The sequence below is a fragment of the Diorhabda carinulata genome, chromosome 4 (assembly GCF_026250575.1).
Source record: "Diorhabda carinulata isolate Delta chromosome 4, icDioCari1.1, whole genome shotgun sequence".
In the NCBI taxonomy this organism is placed as follows: Eukaryota; Metazoa; Arthropoda; class Insecta; order Coleoptera; family Chrysomelidae; genus Diorhabda; species Diorhabda carinulata.
The window spans coordinates 12,527,005-12,546,399 of NC_079463.1; the positions used below are offsets into that span (position 1 = coordinate 12,527,005).

General features: G+C 31.1%; 2 protein-coding genes across 7 annotated transcripts in view; one reads left to right on the plus strand and one right to left on the minus strand.

The window, feature by feature from the left end:
- The window catches only part of LOC130893376 (uncharacterized), a 303,656-nt gene extending 293,808 nt beyond the window's left edge, over positions 1-9,848 (plus strand). For all 6 annotated transcript variants that reach the window (XR_009059195.1, XR_009059197.1, XR_009059196.1 and 3 more), the window contains one exon: positions 200-9,848. Coding sequence is in view for 3 of the 6 variants with exons in the window: in XM_057799423.1 (XP_057655406.1) it covers positions 200-207 (8 nt within the window). In the remaining 3 variants the exon portion in view is untranslated. The remainder of the gene's footprint in view (positions 1-199) is intronic.
- On the minus strand, positions 9,839-19,300 carry LOC130893383 (40S ribosomal protein S5). The gene is made up of 5 exons (XM_057799433.1): positions 19,180-19,300; positions 18,759-18,897; positions 18,326-18,547; positions 17,926-18,141; positions 9,839-13,210 (listed from the first exon to the last, which is right to left on the minus strand). The coding sequence occupies exons 2-5, from the start codon at positions 18,885-18,887 to the stop codon at positions 13,142-13,144; spliced, it is 636 nt and encodes a 211-aa protein (XP_057655416.1). The 5' UTR covers positions 18,888-18,897; positions 19,180-19,300; the 3' UTR covers positions 9,839-13,141.
- Positions 19,301-19,395: the final 95 nt, after the last annotated feature.

Below are 19,395 nucleotides of genomic sequence, written 5' to 3' on the forward strand. Positions count from 1 at the left end.
ACCCGATGACTATAGAAAAAATATATTGGATTATGTATAATACCATATTCGATTTAGTAAACGGTTTTATTTTTTGTTGTTTATCTATACTTTTAAATGATTCACTGATTCTGAAAATTAAATATTGTGATATCCAATCGTCAGAAATGTTGTGTAATGATTGAAGTAATTATTAAATTTGTTTATTTTTATGTTTCAGTGTTTTGACGGTTACCCCTATCGCCATTAGGGCCCTGGACATCACCGTCCAACGTGCAATAAGGACCAACATTCACTTGACTGACATCCACCTTCACTAGCTAGTTCATTATTTATAAATCATCAGTCATCATACAAGCCAAATAATCATGAATGTTCTAGTTGTCACTAAAATTGATTGTTAGAAAAATTTTATGTTTAAGTGCGCAGTGTATGTGACGAATAGATTTTGAACTTCCTAATATATAGGAATTGAATTAATTTATTTTAAAAAAATTTGTTGCCCGTATAAATTTTTTATATTGATGATACATTGTACAATTTTGTGTACCTTGTTTTTATTTTATGATTTTTTTTGTTATGTTTGTGACGATTTCTGTGCTATTTGGAAACAGTTTTCTACAAAACTTAGAGGAATAAAATGTTTGTAATCGAGGGATGCAAACCCCATCTTTGTTTTCTCTATTTTCTTCCATTGTTATTTTGCAAAGATTTTTTCTCATTTTGATATACCTTACAGAAGAATGAACTGAATCTATACGAGAATCCAACCGGATCTATACGAGAATCGAATATAAATAAACAGAATCGATATATGAATCTAAAAAGATTAATTTCATCTATATTTGATTATTGCGGAGCATATTGGATTCAACATGAATCAGATCGATTTCAAATCATATTGATTAGATATCTGAATCTAAGTAAATCGAATGAAAATGACAACCAAATATATAACATGTGAATCGAGTCTACACGAATTATTTGTAAGAATCAATTCATATCCATTAGATTGCGTATATTCGATTCATTATGATTCAAATCGATTTCAAATAGTATTGATATGAATAAATCTAATGAAAATGACATGTGAATCGAGTCTACACGAATTATTTATAAGAATCGATTCATATCCATAAGATTCGTAATATTGCGGTGCATATTCGATTCAACATAATTCAAATCTCTTTCAAATAGTATTGATATGAATGAATCGAATGAAAATGACATGTGAATCGAGTTTACACGAAGTATTTATAGGAATCGATTCATATCCATAAGATTCTTAATATTGCTGTGCTTATTCGATTCATCATGATTCAAATCGATTTCAAATATTATTGATATGAATAAATCGAATGAAAATGACATGTCAATCGAGTATACACGAATTACTTATAGGAATATCCATTAGATTACACATATTCGATTCATTATGATTCAGGTCGAATTCAAAAAGAATGGATTGGATATCATAATCTAAATGAATCGAATGAAAATGATATGTAACTCATTTCAAACGATTCATATCCATGAAATTCGTGATATTTCGGTGCATATTCGATTTATAATGATTCAGATCGATTTCAAATAGAATTGATATGAATAAATCGAATACAAATGATATGTGAATCGAGTCTACACGAATAATTGATTTTAAATTGATTTTCTATCAAAATTTCATCACCATTAAATTATCATGCGACTCCTATTATATCAAGAATTCATTTGGGAATTCCGTAATTAACAGGACAATATTTTTATTTTTTTTTTGTTTTTTCTAAAAATCTTCTTGATTTTAAGTCTCTTTTGATGGAAAATTAGTTGAGGAAATTTATTTTTATTATTTATTCATAGTTCTAATTGTATTTGAAATATCTTTTCTAAATAATTTATCAATTGTATATGAAGCGTAAAATAAACTTTTTGATTTTGAAGATTAGTATGGCCTAACAAATTATTAATTTTAAGATTTAAATAGAAAAAAATCTTTGCAGAATTTCATTTCTTATGCATATTTCAGTTTTGAAACATCACTCAGTAATAAAAATAACTGTTGAATGTGATTCAATTTGTAATGTGCTGTATACTGTATGTAAAGTAGTTGGTAGTGGTATTGAACGGAAATATATCAAAATAAGCACAAACTGAAAGAGAGAAATACTTTAAAAATTGATAAAAAAATATCACAGATTATACAACATTCCATATTTCAATAGATATTTCATCTTAATCCTCCTATACCACAATTGTAATGATTTAACTTTGAATTTTTTATGTATTTGCATTCAATATTTCTTATTGTTTCCATTAAACTTTCCAAAAGTTTTCATACAAATTTCAATCCATATCGTATATAAATTGGAAGCAATTTCGCTTATTCTAATTTTCTTCATCCCGCAGTGGCGGGCACTTGAGGTTTTTAGGAAAAATTTGGAAAAACGTATCTTTATTGACTAAATCAACCAATATTAAAATCAGAATAAACAAAACGACAACAAAGTCTGCATAAATATATCTTTTGTAGACTCGTCCATGCAGGTGAACTCCTTTCGTCTGAGAAGAGAACGGAGCCCCATTCTTCGTCAATCTAGACGGGTGAAGTGTGTGAACTGGGGTTAATCTGGGGCCAGCAGTTGGCCTTTTTGGCTAAAGATTAGCTGCCCTTAAGACTTCTTCTGACTGTCCAGCCACTCCTCGGGGTTTCTCTGTACTTTTATTAGACCGAAACACTAGTGAGGGCCCGATCTCTTAGCGATGTGCTGACAATTAAGTCTTCTCTTTTGGATGTGCACCTTTCTTTTTCGGAACCGCGCCCTTGATGAAAGTTAACAGTATCTTGGTAACGACGATAAACTTTGGAAACACCAGACCGACTCATGTTCAACACACCGGCTACTTTTCGCTAATTCTGGCATTGTCGCAATAGAGTAACTGCTTGAGCAACTTTATCACTTGTTGTGTTTAATTGCAAGTAGAACTCTTGTTTGTTAACTGAGATGTGTGTCGATTGGCTTTGATAATGGTGGGTTAAGTAGAAAACCTTTTATAAGGCCAGTTACCCCTAATTAGCAACAAGCATAAAAGGGTGTTTACTAATATATTGGATTATGAGAACAAGGAACATTTTTCAAGATTTTACTAAAAAAAAAACAATTTCTTGTTCAGTTTTTTGACGGTGATATTGCCTGCGTTGATTTTTTTGTTGCTAATGATTGTAGTAATTGAAGGTAATCAGCTATAACTCAAAAACAAATGCTGCTAGTAAATATTTGTTACCGTACTGAATACATTGTTTACATCACCACTACACCAACACTAACAATTACACTGTGTGACGCGCGTTTCGATAACCAAGTTATCGTCTTCAGAGACTGAATGGAAATTAAAACCTAATGACTTGACTGTTTTATACTAAATTTTCCCACCAATAAACCTTCAACCTCGAAACTCAATTCCAGTGGGAACCTCTTTAGACTAGTAAACTATGAAGTGGGCTGTAAGGAATTGGCCCTTTGTCCCTATTTAAGTTACTCTTACATTTAGCAATTTTAATGCTTTCAAATGCATCCAACAATTTATTATTGGATACATTTTTTAACAATTTTAACTTATCAATATTGAGTGGTATATATGAAATTAGCTGTGGAGACTGTGATGGGAAGTATATTGGGCAGACTAAGAGATCCGTTATTGTCCGGTTTAAAGAGCACATTTAAAATATGGACGGAAAATCAAGTATTGCCGATCACGCTGTCAGTCATAATCATGACATGAATATAAATATTGTAAAATTGTTAAAAAATGTATCCAATAATAAATTGTTGGATGCATTTGAAAGCATTGAAATTGCTAAATGCAAGAGTAGCTTAAATATGGACAAAGAGCCAATTCCTTACAGCCCACTCTATAGTTTAGTAGTCAACAAATAAATGTGAAGATTTTGATGGGAATATTTATATAAAACAGGTAAGTCATTAGATTTTAGTTTACCTTCATTCTCTGAAGACGATAGCTTAGTTACCGAAACGCACGTCAGGCAGTATAATCGTGAGTGTTGGTGTATTCAGTATGGTTCCAGAAATTCCAACTTAGTTGTTACCATATTTATAAAATGTTTGTCAGTTTGAGATAGAAACAAAAATCACAGGAAACAAATAAATTTGATGTTTAGTATATTAATTAATAAAAGAAAAACTTTTAAATTAAATTATAATTTGTAATGATAATTTCCAGTAGAATTTTTGGTAATTTTATACTATTGCAGCACCCCCGTATTTTTGGCTCTAGATTTCTTATTTTAATTTGGAAAAATATCTCACTTCAAAACGCCATATGGTTAAATAACCCACTTTTTTTAATATAAACGTTCACAACTTCTATATTTTTTGTATAAATCGAAATTTTTTTTTATTCTCTTAGTTTTTTTTCGTGAAACCAATTTTATAGAAAAAGAAACGAGGGAACTATAGAATAACCGTATTCTTGAACATTTCTCTCAGTGTAGTATTCCAGAGGTGGTTCAGGAAATGTTTGGAAATTTTTTAAAGTATTTCTTTACATATGTATGGAATAACCGGTTTCCAGTCAAATATAGTGCCAGTAGAAAATGATTATTCCGTTGAATCTGCAAATCTGTAGGAATACAAAAAATTCACAGTAAGTGTAACATAAAGTCTAGGATTTTGCAAAAGTTTGATTATTTTTATCATAAGAATATAAAAGAAATATATAAGAATCGAAAAACAGTAATAGTAAAACGTTTTTTAAAATTTTTATGGGTTCTCGTTTGAAAATTTCGATTAAATTTTTTTTTTAAAAACTAAAAGCCTAATTTTTATTATATTATGAAAATCGTCCTGAGTGACTTAAAAACAATAAATAATATCAGAAGAAAAGATAAAATTTTCATTTTTTTTTGTTTAGTACAGACCAGTTTGGATTTGGAATATCCAATATCCAACTTTAAACAATGAAACTTGATACTCATTACAGATCAATAAGATCCCAATAATCCCAATAAGAGGTCACTTCGAATTTAATACCCTGATTAGGGAATTCTTACAGCTCCGGATTAGCTCTAGACCAAAGATTTAAAGTTGTTTCAAAAGTTTCAGGCCCTTTTTTGGTGTAGAAGTAGTTGTCCTTCAGTCAATATACTGGGTCGTTCATATTCATAGAGGCAACCAAATTTATATTTTTAGCCTTTTCTCGTTATTTCTCACTGATAAAGTTTTGAATTGTTATACCGGGTAGTTTTAAAGATATAAGGAATGTTATATCAATTTCGTGACTTGAGCCCTTTGTAGTATTGTGGACAGTTAAACTCTGTATTTTAACATCTGAATAAATTTTAATACGGCCCATTAGTATTTAAAATGAATGACGAATCTTGATTTCAAGATACAGTGTGATGTAAAGACATTTTCTCAAAATATTTTGTAATATACAGGGTCGTTTATATTCACAGAGGCAACCAAATTAATATTTTTACTCTCACGTTCTTTCTCATTGCAATATAGGATTTTGCAGTATTATACAGGGTAGTTTGAAAGATACAGGCAATGTTTTATTAATTTCGTGACAACTTCAACCCTCTATAGTATTGTAGACATTTACACTATTGGTGTAGGGAAAGCAGTAGGAAATATCGTTATTTACAAATTGAATACACCCTGAAGAAATAAGTTCTTGACCATGTTTACCATAACCAATTTTTTCTAATTAATTGTGGCACAGTTAATCCACGAGCAGTTGCTGGCAAAGGGGTACCATAAGCAGATCGTTTTTTTGATGCCTTTGTTGATAGGAGTGTATTCAACTAGAGGGTCTTCAAACATTTTTGTTTGTTCAAAATGTTTCTGGATGAAAATAAAATGTTTTTTTTTATTTTAAAGTACAAAAGTATTATAATTTGAATATTTAATAAATTCGATGGAGCATGATATATACCCAAATTTTCACATCAAAATAGTTAGAAATCGCTTCGGCACGAAACTATTACTTTAGATGTGAAACTACTTCAAGAAATTTAAAATTTGTTGTCTATTATATTCTTAGAATAAAGTTTGTTCATACTGGCCTAGATTTGGAAGTACATACTTTGAATTTTTTGTAATTTCATTTTAGGATAAAATTCGAGTAATCAAAAATCTTAGAACTAGTTCACCTTCCCAAAAAAATAAACGTAACTTCATCTTACTCTAAGTATGAACATTTCAAACGTATAAAACTTTTTTTAATCACCCTGAGTACACGTTAATTGAAAAAAAAACATCTCGATTTCAACCTCGTATTTAAAAATGATCAGAAGAGGAGCTCCAACCAAAACTTATTCTAAAAATTTGTGACATTAAAGACCCTCCTGGAAAATCAAGAAAAGATTTTTTCAGGTAGAGTAAATATATTTTGAAGGAGTAAAATAATTTACAATCGAATAATTGATAGTAATTATGATATAAACCTAACCTAAACACGTTAATTGAACTACTGCTGAGAATAATCTATTCTAGTACCATGGAATAATTATTGACAATGAGAGTGTTATGAAGCGAAATATACGCCTTCACCACCTTAAAAGTACTCATGAAATACTAAAAAAACAACCCTTAATAAGCGGAAAATTTTTGGTGTAATTTGGTTTGTAGCCCTAAATATTTACCAAAGATACTTTGATCAGAAGCCCTTAGAATACCTACGAAGTTTACTTATATTAAATTCATCAACCATATCTTACCGTATAAAGAACTAAAGAATTTCTGAATCTTTTTGTAGCCTTTACAATTTACTGCTGATGTAGTGGTAGTTGATAAAAAAATGGTGAATGTTTCCATTATTAAGGTACTACATTTTTATATCAATTCGTTTATTGATTGATATTGATTATCACTATTCTAAACAAGCATAAAAAGGGGTGGTTACCGATCATAGCATATTGTTGGACTGTGAGAGCAAAAAATTTTATTATGAAGCTAATACTATCAATTTTAATATTTTACTAAGAAAAAAATACAATTTCGGGCTCACTTTTTTGCTAGTTACTTGCGATTGCAGGGGTATCGCCTGATTCAAGTGTATATTAATTTTTGTGGCGCATTCTAGGAAACATTTCCTTAAACCTAATCTAGCTTTCAAATAACAAATATGTTATTCATAATCTCACAATTTTCTAGAGTTCTCACTAAGTTCTTGTTGCATTTTGTATCATTCTTAGTGTAATTTCTTTTTGTCCTCCTATAAAGGTTCACACCATCTGACTTCTTAGTCTTTCGTCTTTAAAAGTAGTGTCTATTTTTTTAACAGGGTAACCTCTTTCAGCACTTTAGATAGCCACTGTATTGTAATTGTTTTTGGATCTAACGACTACTTTGAAGATATTTTTAAGTCAATTTCCTAATTTGTGGTCCAAGACAAATGCCTTCCAACTTTGGTTGGCTCATTCTGGAAAACATTTCCTTCAAAAGTTTGAAACCTTCACTTCCTTTATTAACAGTTTTAACTGAGTCCTTGAAACCTAATTTTATGTGAAGTGTAGACTCTAATGGAACATTAAGCATATTTTCTTCTCCAATTACTTATGGTCCTTTCCTATGCCAGACTCTAATGGTTTTTAGTGTTTCGGCTACTCGTATTCCATAACCATAAGAAACAATAAAATTTCCCAGTGAACTCTTCAATGGTTCAAAAACTTTCAAATAACCAATATGTCATTTAAAATATTGAACATTTTTTCAGTTTCAGTAACACTTTTTATTGAATTTAGGTCTGGTCTTTTCTTAAAAGGTTTAAGCCCCCCGTCTTTATAAGAACTTTGTTTTGTTTAAAAATGAAAGAACATTCCAGTAGTTGTCACCAAATTTAGTACCTAACACGTGAGTAAAGCATTAGAAATATTTGAAATATTAGTACTAAGGGACAGGTACGGTCAAGGTAGTCTAATTTAGGTCCAGAATTCTCTATATTTGGTAGCTACTATTTTTTTTATAGACGATTTAGTAATTATTAGTTTTAACAAAGAATATCGAGATGTTTTTTGTGTAATTAATAGAATTGAATTTTTTCAGTTGTAAATTCATCTACATTTCAAAAGCTGTATATGAAAAACAAAGTATTTAATTTTTATTTTGAATGAATTTGGATAAAATACCCACTGAAAAATATGTAGTGTATCGAGTTTAAGATAAAGACACATCCATACAAAGCAATTGAGCCTTATTTCAAATAGACAAATAGAGCGAATCTTTTTAAATAAAAATGTTTAAAATAAGATATTCCACCAAAAAAGTATCGCATCACGAATAAAAATGGCAACATTGCTTATAAATCATCGTTAGTGGATTATTTTTAGACCACAAGCTTTACGAAGAAGACATCTTCTAGAGGTCTGAAAATAGGGTAAAGTCGATGGATGCCAGATCTGGAGAATATAGTGGATGTCTTTTCATTCATTCATTTCTTTAATTGGAGTCTTTTCCCGCGATTTCGTCCTCCAACGTTAAGTAATAATTTTCTTTTTTCAAGATAATCGTTAGTTATTATACCATGCGCATCCAAAAACACTGATGCTATTACTTTAACTATCGACTTTTGCGTTTTCCCACCCTTTAAAGTCAGTTAATCATGTGCACTATACTTGATTATACTCCAATGTGAAATGATATAGCCATGTTTCACCCACTGTCACAAATCGACGCTAAATTTCGGGTTTATTATGATTGAAAAGCTCCAAAAATGAATGAGATGAAGCTTGCTCGTGTAGATTTTATTAGCGACGTCGCTAGTTGAGCAGACAGTCGTGGCTGTGCTTCCAAATTGACGACGTTGCCAACCCGTCGCCAAGTGATTTATTGACCATACATTTTAATACGAATTATTTGGATATGTAGCTGGCGACGTCTCTGTGAGGTAGGGCCCCAGCTTCAGCGATTTATCCAGGCATTGAAGTCTTTCATTGTAATCTCCGATACTACCCTCGTTGTAGATGTTTGGATGTCCTAAATTTTTTCAAATCTCTGATTTTTGGGACAAGAAAGAAGTCGTAGAACGATAAATGCAGAGAATAGGGTAGCTGGAATCTTTCTAGAAGCTAAAATCTGCGGTTTTTGAAACCATTTTTGCACAGAACTTCTTATCACAAAATCTTGAATTTAAATCTGTCCGACAATTCCTGGTAGTTGGTTCGTTTACTATCACTCGAAACGTTAACATATGATCTTTGTACTTTAGAGAAAGTATACGCAACTCGTTATTGACCGATCTTTTTATTCGTGTTTCATCTTCCACGCTTTCCGGGCTCTCCTTGAACTTTTATGACAATGAAACACTAAAATTACTTCACTCGAAATGCTAAAACTCACAAAATAATAGTGAGTGCCAAATTTATACAAGTGTCATTTTAAGGTTAGAGCTAATCAAAAATCATATGAATTTTTTAGCTATAAAAGGCTCAAATATTAAAAGCACTAAGCTGTGTTCGCAAGCACCAAAAGTTTATTTCCGCTTTATTAAAATGAAGAATCGAAAGATCTCCTGTTTTTTTTTTCTTTTTAATGTTACTGTAGATAAATTTTTACAACTGAAAAATTTTTTTAATGATGTATATTAATTTAAAAAAATGACGTACCACTTTTATTGTACATGTCTGAATTTAACGAAACCTATCTACCTACTCTCTAGGACCATACAGTTGAACTAACAGGGTTAATCATAAGATGTGTTTTCAAAATAAGACTGCTTAGAGAATGACACGTAGGAAGGTATACAGACATGAAAGGGTTCATTTTACCCCCAAATGTTACGCTTAATATCCGAGTTCAACGTGAGTACTCATCGTTTGTGAAATGGTTGAATAAAAAGTTCATGTTTTCAAAGTGTCTTTATTCTATTCCTCTTCCTTTTTATTTCACCTATAACACTGGTCAAAAGTGTTTTTGGTGCTTGAATTTTTACAGCTTTTTTCATATGGAATTGTGTCCAGCAGATCATATTTTTCAAAATTATAATTTCAATTTCGAATGCTGTTGCGGATTGAGGACTCAAAATAAAACTGTCCAAGAGTTTTTAAAATCTTTTATTTGACCTTTATCTTTATCTAGACGTCTAATAATTTAAAAAGCCTTAATAAAGATCGAAACGTCGTTGACATTCTTGAAAAACTTTTGGACAATTTTGAGTCTTCAACCCGCAAAACTATTTGAAATTACAAAGATATAATTTTAATACAATATACATTACAATATTATAAGTTGAATTCGTGATTTTTTATTATATGCCTATCTGGGGCTAGTTCATTAATACCAGAAATCGAATTTCGACACCGAGATGTGGCAAAACTTCTCTAAAAGTTGGACATCACTAAAACCACCGACCCCGATGAAATACCACCAATCGCATTGAACAAATGCGCAGCTGAACTAACATGTGCGCTATGCAAACTCTTTTCTCTATCATATAGATGCAGAGGAGAAACTTGCTCGGGTTCAACGCATATCAGAAAAATTAAAAAAGACGGTTCACCACAACTACCTTCAGATTGCTTTAGTCCTAAGCATTACTAAAGTGTTGGAGAAAGTCGTTAACCAGAAAATCTTGAGTCTATTAACATAATCAGCTTTTGTAAACATATATAAACCGGGGATTTTTCGGCATATGTCAGTAACATATAGACTGAATCTATAGAGATATATGGGAAATACCACTAGACATATCGAAGGTTTTTGTCTGGCTTAGTTGCTAGGTTGATATCGATGGACATACCTCAGAAAGGCTTGAGGTAGTGTTGATTGACTCGCGCAAACTTGAGTTTAATTCAATCAGACTAGAGTTCAAAAACCGACATGGAGCGAAGTTTACCGATCATGATTTCAAACAATCATTTCAATATTTACTTTAGTTAAACTTTCCCAATATATTTTGAATAAATTTTAAAAATAAAAATTTAATTCGCCAGTTCTTATTTTTTCAACTATTAATGCGATAAGGAAATAAAATGGTAAGACTTAAAAAAAATCATTCACTATACCATCCATTTAACTCTAGTTCCATCAGAGTAATGTGCATTTTAACTAAGGTTAAATCAAGATTGGTTTTTTCGGAGTTGGCACATCGCTAGTTTGAGGTCAACGCTGGTGTTCCTTAGGGAAGCATTTTGCTACCCACTTTTTCCTGTACATCAACGATCTACTAGATAACACACTGATGTCGTTCAAATCAGCTGTATAACACAATCTCACCTAGAACAGTATTTGCAAGATCTACTCAACAGGCAGACGATCGAGTTCGCCTGTAGATGCCCAAAACGTCAATTTATTGACTCCTCTTGGAAAGGTGCAAGCTTATAGAATCAGCTACCGAGACACATTTCCCCCAAATACTATAACCTACAGAAGTTGAAATTCAATATCTACGGGCCTCTACATTATTGCATGAACTACTTAAGTGTAATAGAGTTTACCCTCTTTTTCTTACTTTTTATGTAATAAAAATACAAATATTTTTTTAGATAGAAAGACAGAAGAAACAGTCATTGATGAGACTATTCACCAGTTACTCAATGAATACTTCGGAAGCTTCGCTTGCGCGACCTAGAGTGCATTTTGGTTCCATTTTAAACTCCACAAGTCATCTAGATTTCTCTTCGTTTTTGTTAGCGTTCATTCATAATCTTTCATCCTGTTTTTCACTAGTGTCTCCTAAATCTTTTGGAAAATGATCGCTGTTTAACTAATGAACCTTAATGTTCATGTTACACCCAAGGAATTTGAAACTGTTAAGTATCTTATTTACCAGTTGAACATAGTTTTTCCTTCTTGGAGTTTATTAATTTGACAATTGTAACAAATGAACGCTTTTCATTCATTTGTTGAATTTACTTTAAGATCTTATGAGTTCACAGTCAAATATTTCTGCTCAACTGAGGCATTTTTTCACCTATATATGCAAAGTGTGATCCATTTTACCAATAGCCTTCACTTACTGCTTCATTAGGCTCAGCGTTCAACTAAGGGGTTGTTAGAATTTTTTTTCCAACATTCATGCTTTTTCTTAGGTCACTATTTTCTATCCCAGTCATGTACTGCTATGAAAGAGGCAAAAGAAGGGAGGAAATTGGGTATAGCCACTTTTTATTGTAATCATATTGGTTCCTGTTGTCCAGAAGAATAAATTTCAAACTTCGCCCAAGAAGAAATCCTCTAATTTCATGATAAAATACAAAATTGTCTTCTTGGGAAAAAAAAGCATTAGATCTTTTTCTTTTGTATGGTAAAAAGTTTCTTTTTCCAGTAAATTTTTCTTCTTCAGTCTAGAAGCTAGTTATTCGAAAGCCTCTTATGACAAGTTGAGGTCATTTATCTGACTAGGGTTAAAATGTTGAGGAATTGATAACACTCCCTCATAATTACTTTATTAGTATCAGAAGGATGATCAGAAAGACAATACTTATTCTCAGAGAACACTGGTAGCTGGTGAAATGTTTGATTCGGCTCAGTAAGGGACTGAGCATCTTGCAGAAATTAAATCAGGATAAGTCCACTTGCTACAATTGTTTCAATCAATACCACTAAGGCGAAAATAACAGTCATCGATGTGATTTTTGAGTTCTCTCTCCAAACTATCAGTTTCTTTTTCCGGTATTCCTGTTCTTGATTCAACACCCTAATAGCCATAATCAATTCGTAATTCAGAGGCACCAAATTTTTTTTGGTAATTCAAAATATAATTAAAAAACTTAAGAATTATTGATTTTAATTATTTTTGAAAAAAAAAAAAATATCATGAGCAATAAAGTGTTTTATGATTAGATTTGAAATCCGCACTATGGAAATGTGGGCAATTAGAAAGAAAAACTTAATTAGACTACATTTTCTGCATCAGAATTGTTTACACCAGAAATTCGGAAAATCCGTCTCGATATTAGCCAGAAAATGTTATTTATGCACCTGTATATTTCAATCTGCCCTCTAGGCAGAACTTAAGAAAAACGTTGAGCTTCGAAAAAGAATTTTTAAAAATTTCTTTATACTATAAGTAAGACATTGTTTTAATAAATGTTGTGTGAGTGAATTAAATTTTTTTTCATCGATGTTACTTTTATGTATTAACGAAATTATAATATATAAAAAGTTTATTTCTGTAAATTTTATACAGAACGTATATTTTAAACTTAACGGTTAGATTTGGCTACACGTTCAAGTTCATCTTTCTTCTTAATAGCATAAGAATTTGAAGATCCCTGAAATAAAAAAAAATCCAATGAACGAAATGTACACACCAAATATTTAATAAATTTGAGTTTTGGTTTTTTGATGGCTAGGATATGTATTTAAAAGCCAAATAATCGATCCACTTAGATAAATAGATGAAGTTTACTCATCAATATATATTTTAATTTCGAAATTGATTCAATTGGCTGACACATTAATAAAAACCCAACCTAAATAAGGTTTTTAACTAATATTTTTGTGGATTTAACGGTCCTAATTGACTAGGGAATCCCTTGGCAGTCCTTCCCCCCATCTAACAGATGCTCTCCAGACTTAAAACACTCCTCCAGTTGACACTGGCTTTGAAGTAAAGGTCTTTCACTTTAACAAATCTCAGAATGTTAATAAGAACTTGCCAATCCCAGAAAATGTGTAGTTTCTTCAAAACTCATAGTCCTGCATATATTCTATATCTGATAGCAAACTACCAGAGTATTTACCTCCTGTTTACTTAACTCCAGTATTTCCACCATCTAGTATGAGAGATTTTTCTATTTGTTTGTCTCCCTCCAACATAGCATAAGATGTTCCTTAATGTGAAGTAAGGAATTTTCATTGCAGGTTTGAGTCCTGTCAGTGTCGTTCTATGCAAAACTAGATCCTCGACAATTTTATTGCCTCTGAATATAGGGATAAAGAGCAATTAATCTGCAAGTCGATGGTTTACTAGCTGCAAGTTTGACTTGATCCATAAAGAATTCCCACTGCACGTTTTGGTTCTGTTCTGGTTCTCTATGTTTAAGGAGATCTTTGACAATTTCATTGCCTCTGATTACAGGGATCTAAAACAGTTAATCTGCAAGTAAGGAATTCTTTCTGCACGGTTTGGTCCTGACTGACTGTAAGTTTGACCATATCTTGACTATTCAATTACCCCTGAATCCAGGGATTCAGAGCAGCTCTACTGTCCTTTTATTGTGCTTAATTGGTTCCTGTTGATTTTCTAGTTTAATGGGTTACCATCTAGAGGGCTTCACAAGTTTTTTTTAGCTAAATTACGTTTCAATGATGAAATTAGTTGCTTTTGATAGTTATAAAATCATTTCATCGCTTTTTCTTATCTTTCTATACAATTTCTGTAGATCTGGAGAATATTGTAGTTGCAGAAGCAACTTTAAAGTTCATTTCAATGATTAGATTATTGTTTTTATCGACTATGTGATTAAATTTTTTAATTTTACTTTATGTTGTAGTGGATTCAAATTATATAAATAGTCACAGATTAATACAAAAAGTCCTTATTTTACCCTAACAACTCTCAGATTCGTCAATTTGTTGTTATTTTTGTTACATTGTCAAGAAACTCAGTACTCAATTGGAAAATTTTTCAAACGCCCATGCCCCACTGTTCGGTTTTCCACTTCCGTGTGATGTCCATCTTCCTCAATTTTACTTTGCAGTTTTTCATTAAAATTCCAAGAACTTCATATACACCTTGATTATTGCTAGTACGTTTGAACTCCACATGTTTGTCAATTATTGTTAATATTCCTTTATACCATCGAGTATCAACGCCTCAGATCTGCTAAGATGCGTCAAAATGTTGTCTAATCTAATTTACTTCCATCTGATGAACAATTCTTTCAAAACAATTTTATTCCTAATTAAGTCATTTGGTAATGGCTCGGAAAAAATTTTAAAGCTCGGGCAGACTGTGTGGAGTTATGACAGCTGATGGGTAAATAAGTTTTAGTGCCACATATTGTTCCTTTAGCCCATGTTGAATTAGCAAAGAGCCCAAACCTTAAGTAGATTTATCATGTTTGGAATGCTCCAAGGTAGAGGAACAGCATCATGACATTCTAATGGAATAATAGAATCAAATTTAATTCTGAGTGTGTCGAGATGAGCTGGGACGTTTTTCTTTGCATGAAGGATTTCATATCAAGTCCTATATGTTTTTAACACTATCTATCAATCAAATTGCATGAATTTTATAAGTGTATCAATTCTTTTGCTGTTGAGTGTCTAAATAAAAAGGATATTTATGTTAAAAATTTCACTACTACTAAGCAAAAGTTTTGAAAAAGAGGCATTAACCTGTGATTGATTAAAATATTTTAGAATACAACTTAAATGTGATATTGTGCTTTTTATCCTTTAAAATAATAAAGAGAACAATGCCAAATTAAAAAAATTATGTTTACAATATATCGATTAACTAGAAGTGGCAAGGTGATTGTAGCAAAATAGTATGTTAAAAATGTCCACGCTGTACACTTTTAAGGTAAGATTTTGCATTAATTTAGTCCTTTATGATACTACAAAATGATGAGCATTAGGTGGCATAGGAAAGGACACTTTACATGTTAATTAGCTATAATATGCTAGCAAACTTTGGATAAATATAGCAAAATATAGCAAATTTAGTCACTTTAGAAGACATTGTTGCAAAATTTTATGTTAAATATGTCCACTTCGTACACATTTAAGGTAAGGTTTTGCTATAATTTAGTCCTTTATGATACAACAAAATAATTTAGGGTATTAAGCAGCATAGGAAAGGACAATAAGGAATTAAAATATTTTTTGCAATAAATTGCAACAATCTTTGGTTTTTTATGGTTGTTTCAAAAATATTTTTGAATAAAATCAAAAACGATTCAATACAAGGTAAAATTTTTGAAAATTCTTTAGTCCCAAAGCGAAACCGTAACTATTATTTTAAAATAGAAAGGCATTAGATAGGACAGTTGTTTATGTAAACACAAATCAAATTATTTGCATTCAGACTTTGTTTTTTTTGTTGTTTCAAAAATATTTTTGCATAAAATCAAAAACGATTCCATACAAGGTAAAATTTTTGAAAATTCTTTAGTCCCAAAGCGAAACCGTAGCTATTATTTTAAAATAGATAGGCATTAGATAGGACAGTTGTTTATGTAAACACAAATCAAATTATTTGCATTCAGACTTTGTTTTTTTTTGTTGTTTCAAAAATATTTTTGCAAAAATCAAAAACGATTCAATACAAGGTAAAATTTTTGAAAATTCTTTAGTCCCAAAGCGAAACCGTAACTATTATTTTAAAATAGATAGGCATTAGATGGGACAGTTGTTTATGTAAACACAAATCAAATTATTTGCATATTTGCATTCAGACTTTGTTTTTTTGTTATTGTTTCAAAAAGATTTTTGCAAAAATCAAAAACGATTCAATACAAGGTAAAATTTTTGAAAATTCTTTAGTCCCAAAGCGAAACCGTAACTATTATTTTAAAATAGTTAGGCATTAGATAGGACATATTTTATTTTTATTTTTGTGAAATATATATAATGACTGTAAAAAATATTAACTCTACATGTTTTCTATAGGCTTGTGCTGGAGCATAATAAAATCCTACACGACCTGACGATAGGCTGTGAGGTCCAGCTCGTTTCAGTATCTGATTATAACGAGGCTGACTCCCTCATCAGTCTATAAATAGTCTCCTATAGAATCCTGATTTAATAAAATATAAATCAAAAATATATAAGAGGAACAAAAGTGGACCAACTATTGAGTCCTATGGTATCCAAGATACCATTTCACCAGCCTTAGATGAGCTCTCTTTAAGCTATACCCAAAAAGTCACAAGATATTCAATCAAATCCTAAATATTGCAGATTTGTACCAATAAATCATGAACCAACACATCAAATGCCTCTCGAGTAATTCAAGGAGAAGAATATGAAACCCTTCTCCTTATCCAGTCCTGATTGATCCATGGGAAGCAGATTATTTTCACATGATTAACAATTTCTGATATATGTTAAATTTATAAAGGAAGCAAAAGAATTCTATTTAAATTATAAAGTTACATAATTAATTTGGTAAACAGAGTCATCAAAGGAATTATTTTAGTTCTAAACATATAAAGGGTGTTCCAAATTGACTCGCTTTTGAATGGAGATTGTTGTGCTTGCAGGTGTCATGGAGGAAGAACCAGTTTCCTGCCTGCCACAAATCAAGTCTTTGTTTTATCCACTACTCACTGACCTCGAATTTTGTCAACATTTTCATCAATATGAACAGTTATTTGGCATCACGTCAGCCACAAAACAAGTCTTTTTATCCACTATTCACCGACAGTCCTCAATTGTCACTTGACAATCTGTGAGCACAAGATTTTGAATTTTCTCAAATTTTTACCAATTTAGATAGTTGATGAGCGCTCTGTCTCACAAATAGAATCTTTTTTTATCCACTACTCACTGGCAGTCATCAATTATCACTCGACGGTATGAGTACAAGATCTCGAATTTTTTCAATATTTTCATAGATTTGGAGAGTTGATCCGAGTTTGTCAATTGATATTTCGCCATTTTATACCATTCACACTACTAGTTCAATTGGGTTTTCAACATTAAAACAGTTTCAGCAGTATTTTGACAGAGTATGAAACAAAATTTCACAATTGCACATCATTCACCTGGCATCATAAAAGCGAAACAAGAACAAAATACCAAAAAATCACTAATGATGAATAGAACAGATTTATGAAAGAAATTATTTTATTTCCAATCATATAAATGGTATACCAAATTGACTTACAAATATAAAAACATTTCATAAATAAGTTAGAAAAATAGAAAATAATTTTTTTAAACTGGCATTGTCATTAGAATCTGTGTTTAGGTTTGAATTTAAAGATTTGGAGAAGATTTCATTTGATTCTAACTAGATTTGAAGTATAATTCTTACCTTGGCTGCATTAATAAGTTCATCAGCCAAACATTCGGCGATGGTTTTGATGTTACGGAAAGCAGCTTCTCTTGCTCCAGTACATAACAACCAGATAGCTTGATTGACTCTTCTCAATGGTGATACATCAACAGCCTGTCTTCTTACGGTACCAGCTCTACCGATACGTGTGGAATCTTCACGAGGCCCAGAATTGATGATAGCAGACACTAAAATCTGAAAATTAATATAAATTCGTGGATACTGGAAAAATTTTGTTAAAAAAGATATTTAAACAAACATATTATCAGATTAAATGAATCAACAAAATATTTCTGAAGAGGTGTCAGAAAATAAAAGATTTTCATCATGATTAGAAAAATTTCAGTGTCATTTTATTGTAACAAAGTGAATATCATACCTGAAGTGGATTTTCCCCAGTTAAAAGATGAATAATTTCGAAGGCGTGTTTTACTATCCTTACTGCCATTAGTTTTTTACCATTATTACGCCCATGCATCATTAAGGAATTTGTTAACCTCTCTACTATTGGGCATTGTGCTTTGCGGAATCTTTTTGCAGCGTATCTACCCGCAGAGTGGGGTAAATATTTAGCATTTTTTTCTTTAACTGCAATATAATCCTCGAAAAAAAGGATAATGTAAAAAAAGTTCTGTTTCACAACACTAAATAATCAAAATATATTGAAAATTTGTATCAGAATAAATAAATGCTATCACCAAAGAAATTCTGAAGAGGTGTCAGAAAATATTGGTTTTCATCATATATATGAATATAAGAAGCCTTGTGTGTGAGAAAAAAATTTGCATAAGATTAATGATTGTAATGTTTACCTGGAGAGACATATCAGATACTTGAACATCATCACAATTCCACCTTCCAAATAATTTAATTTCGGGAAGTTCGGCAATTTTTGGGGCCGCAACTACCCCTTGGACCTCAGTGCTCCAATCGTCATCCATATTGTATTACCTATAAAATATAATAGCTCTGTAAAACGATTCTTATTAAATATAATTGATACACGAACATAAAAAAATCTCAGATTTAATATAAGTTCTCAACAAGAATATTCTGTCAAGAGGTGTCAGAAATAAGTTTTTTCATCATAAAATATAAACTTTAATTGTAGAGGTAAACACGTGTGCTTACATAGAAAATTAATTATTAGAAATAAAAATTGTTATTGTAATCGTTATTTTAAATAGTTTACAATTAAAATTATTTCATATAAAATTTTTTATGAAATGTTACCTTATTTATTAATTCAAACTGCTACTTTCGTAAAATTGAATATTGTTCACGACTGCTTTACATCAGCGCGAACCGGAAAAGGCCATCATTGACAGAATATAACTTAGTTACAGATGTCAATTGATTTTAGCACCCTCTATATTTGCTGTCTCGCTCTTACAATATATTCAATATACTGTTCTTTGTTTAATCTAGGGAAATTTTATTTACTAAATT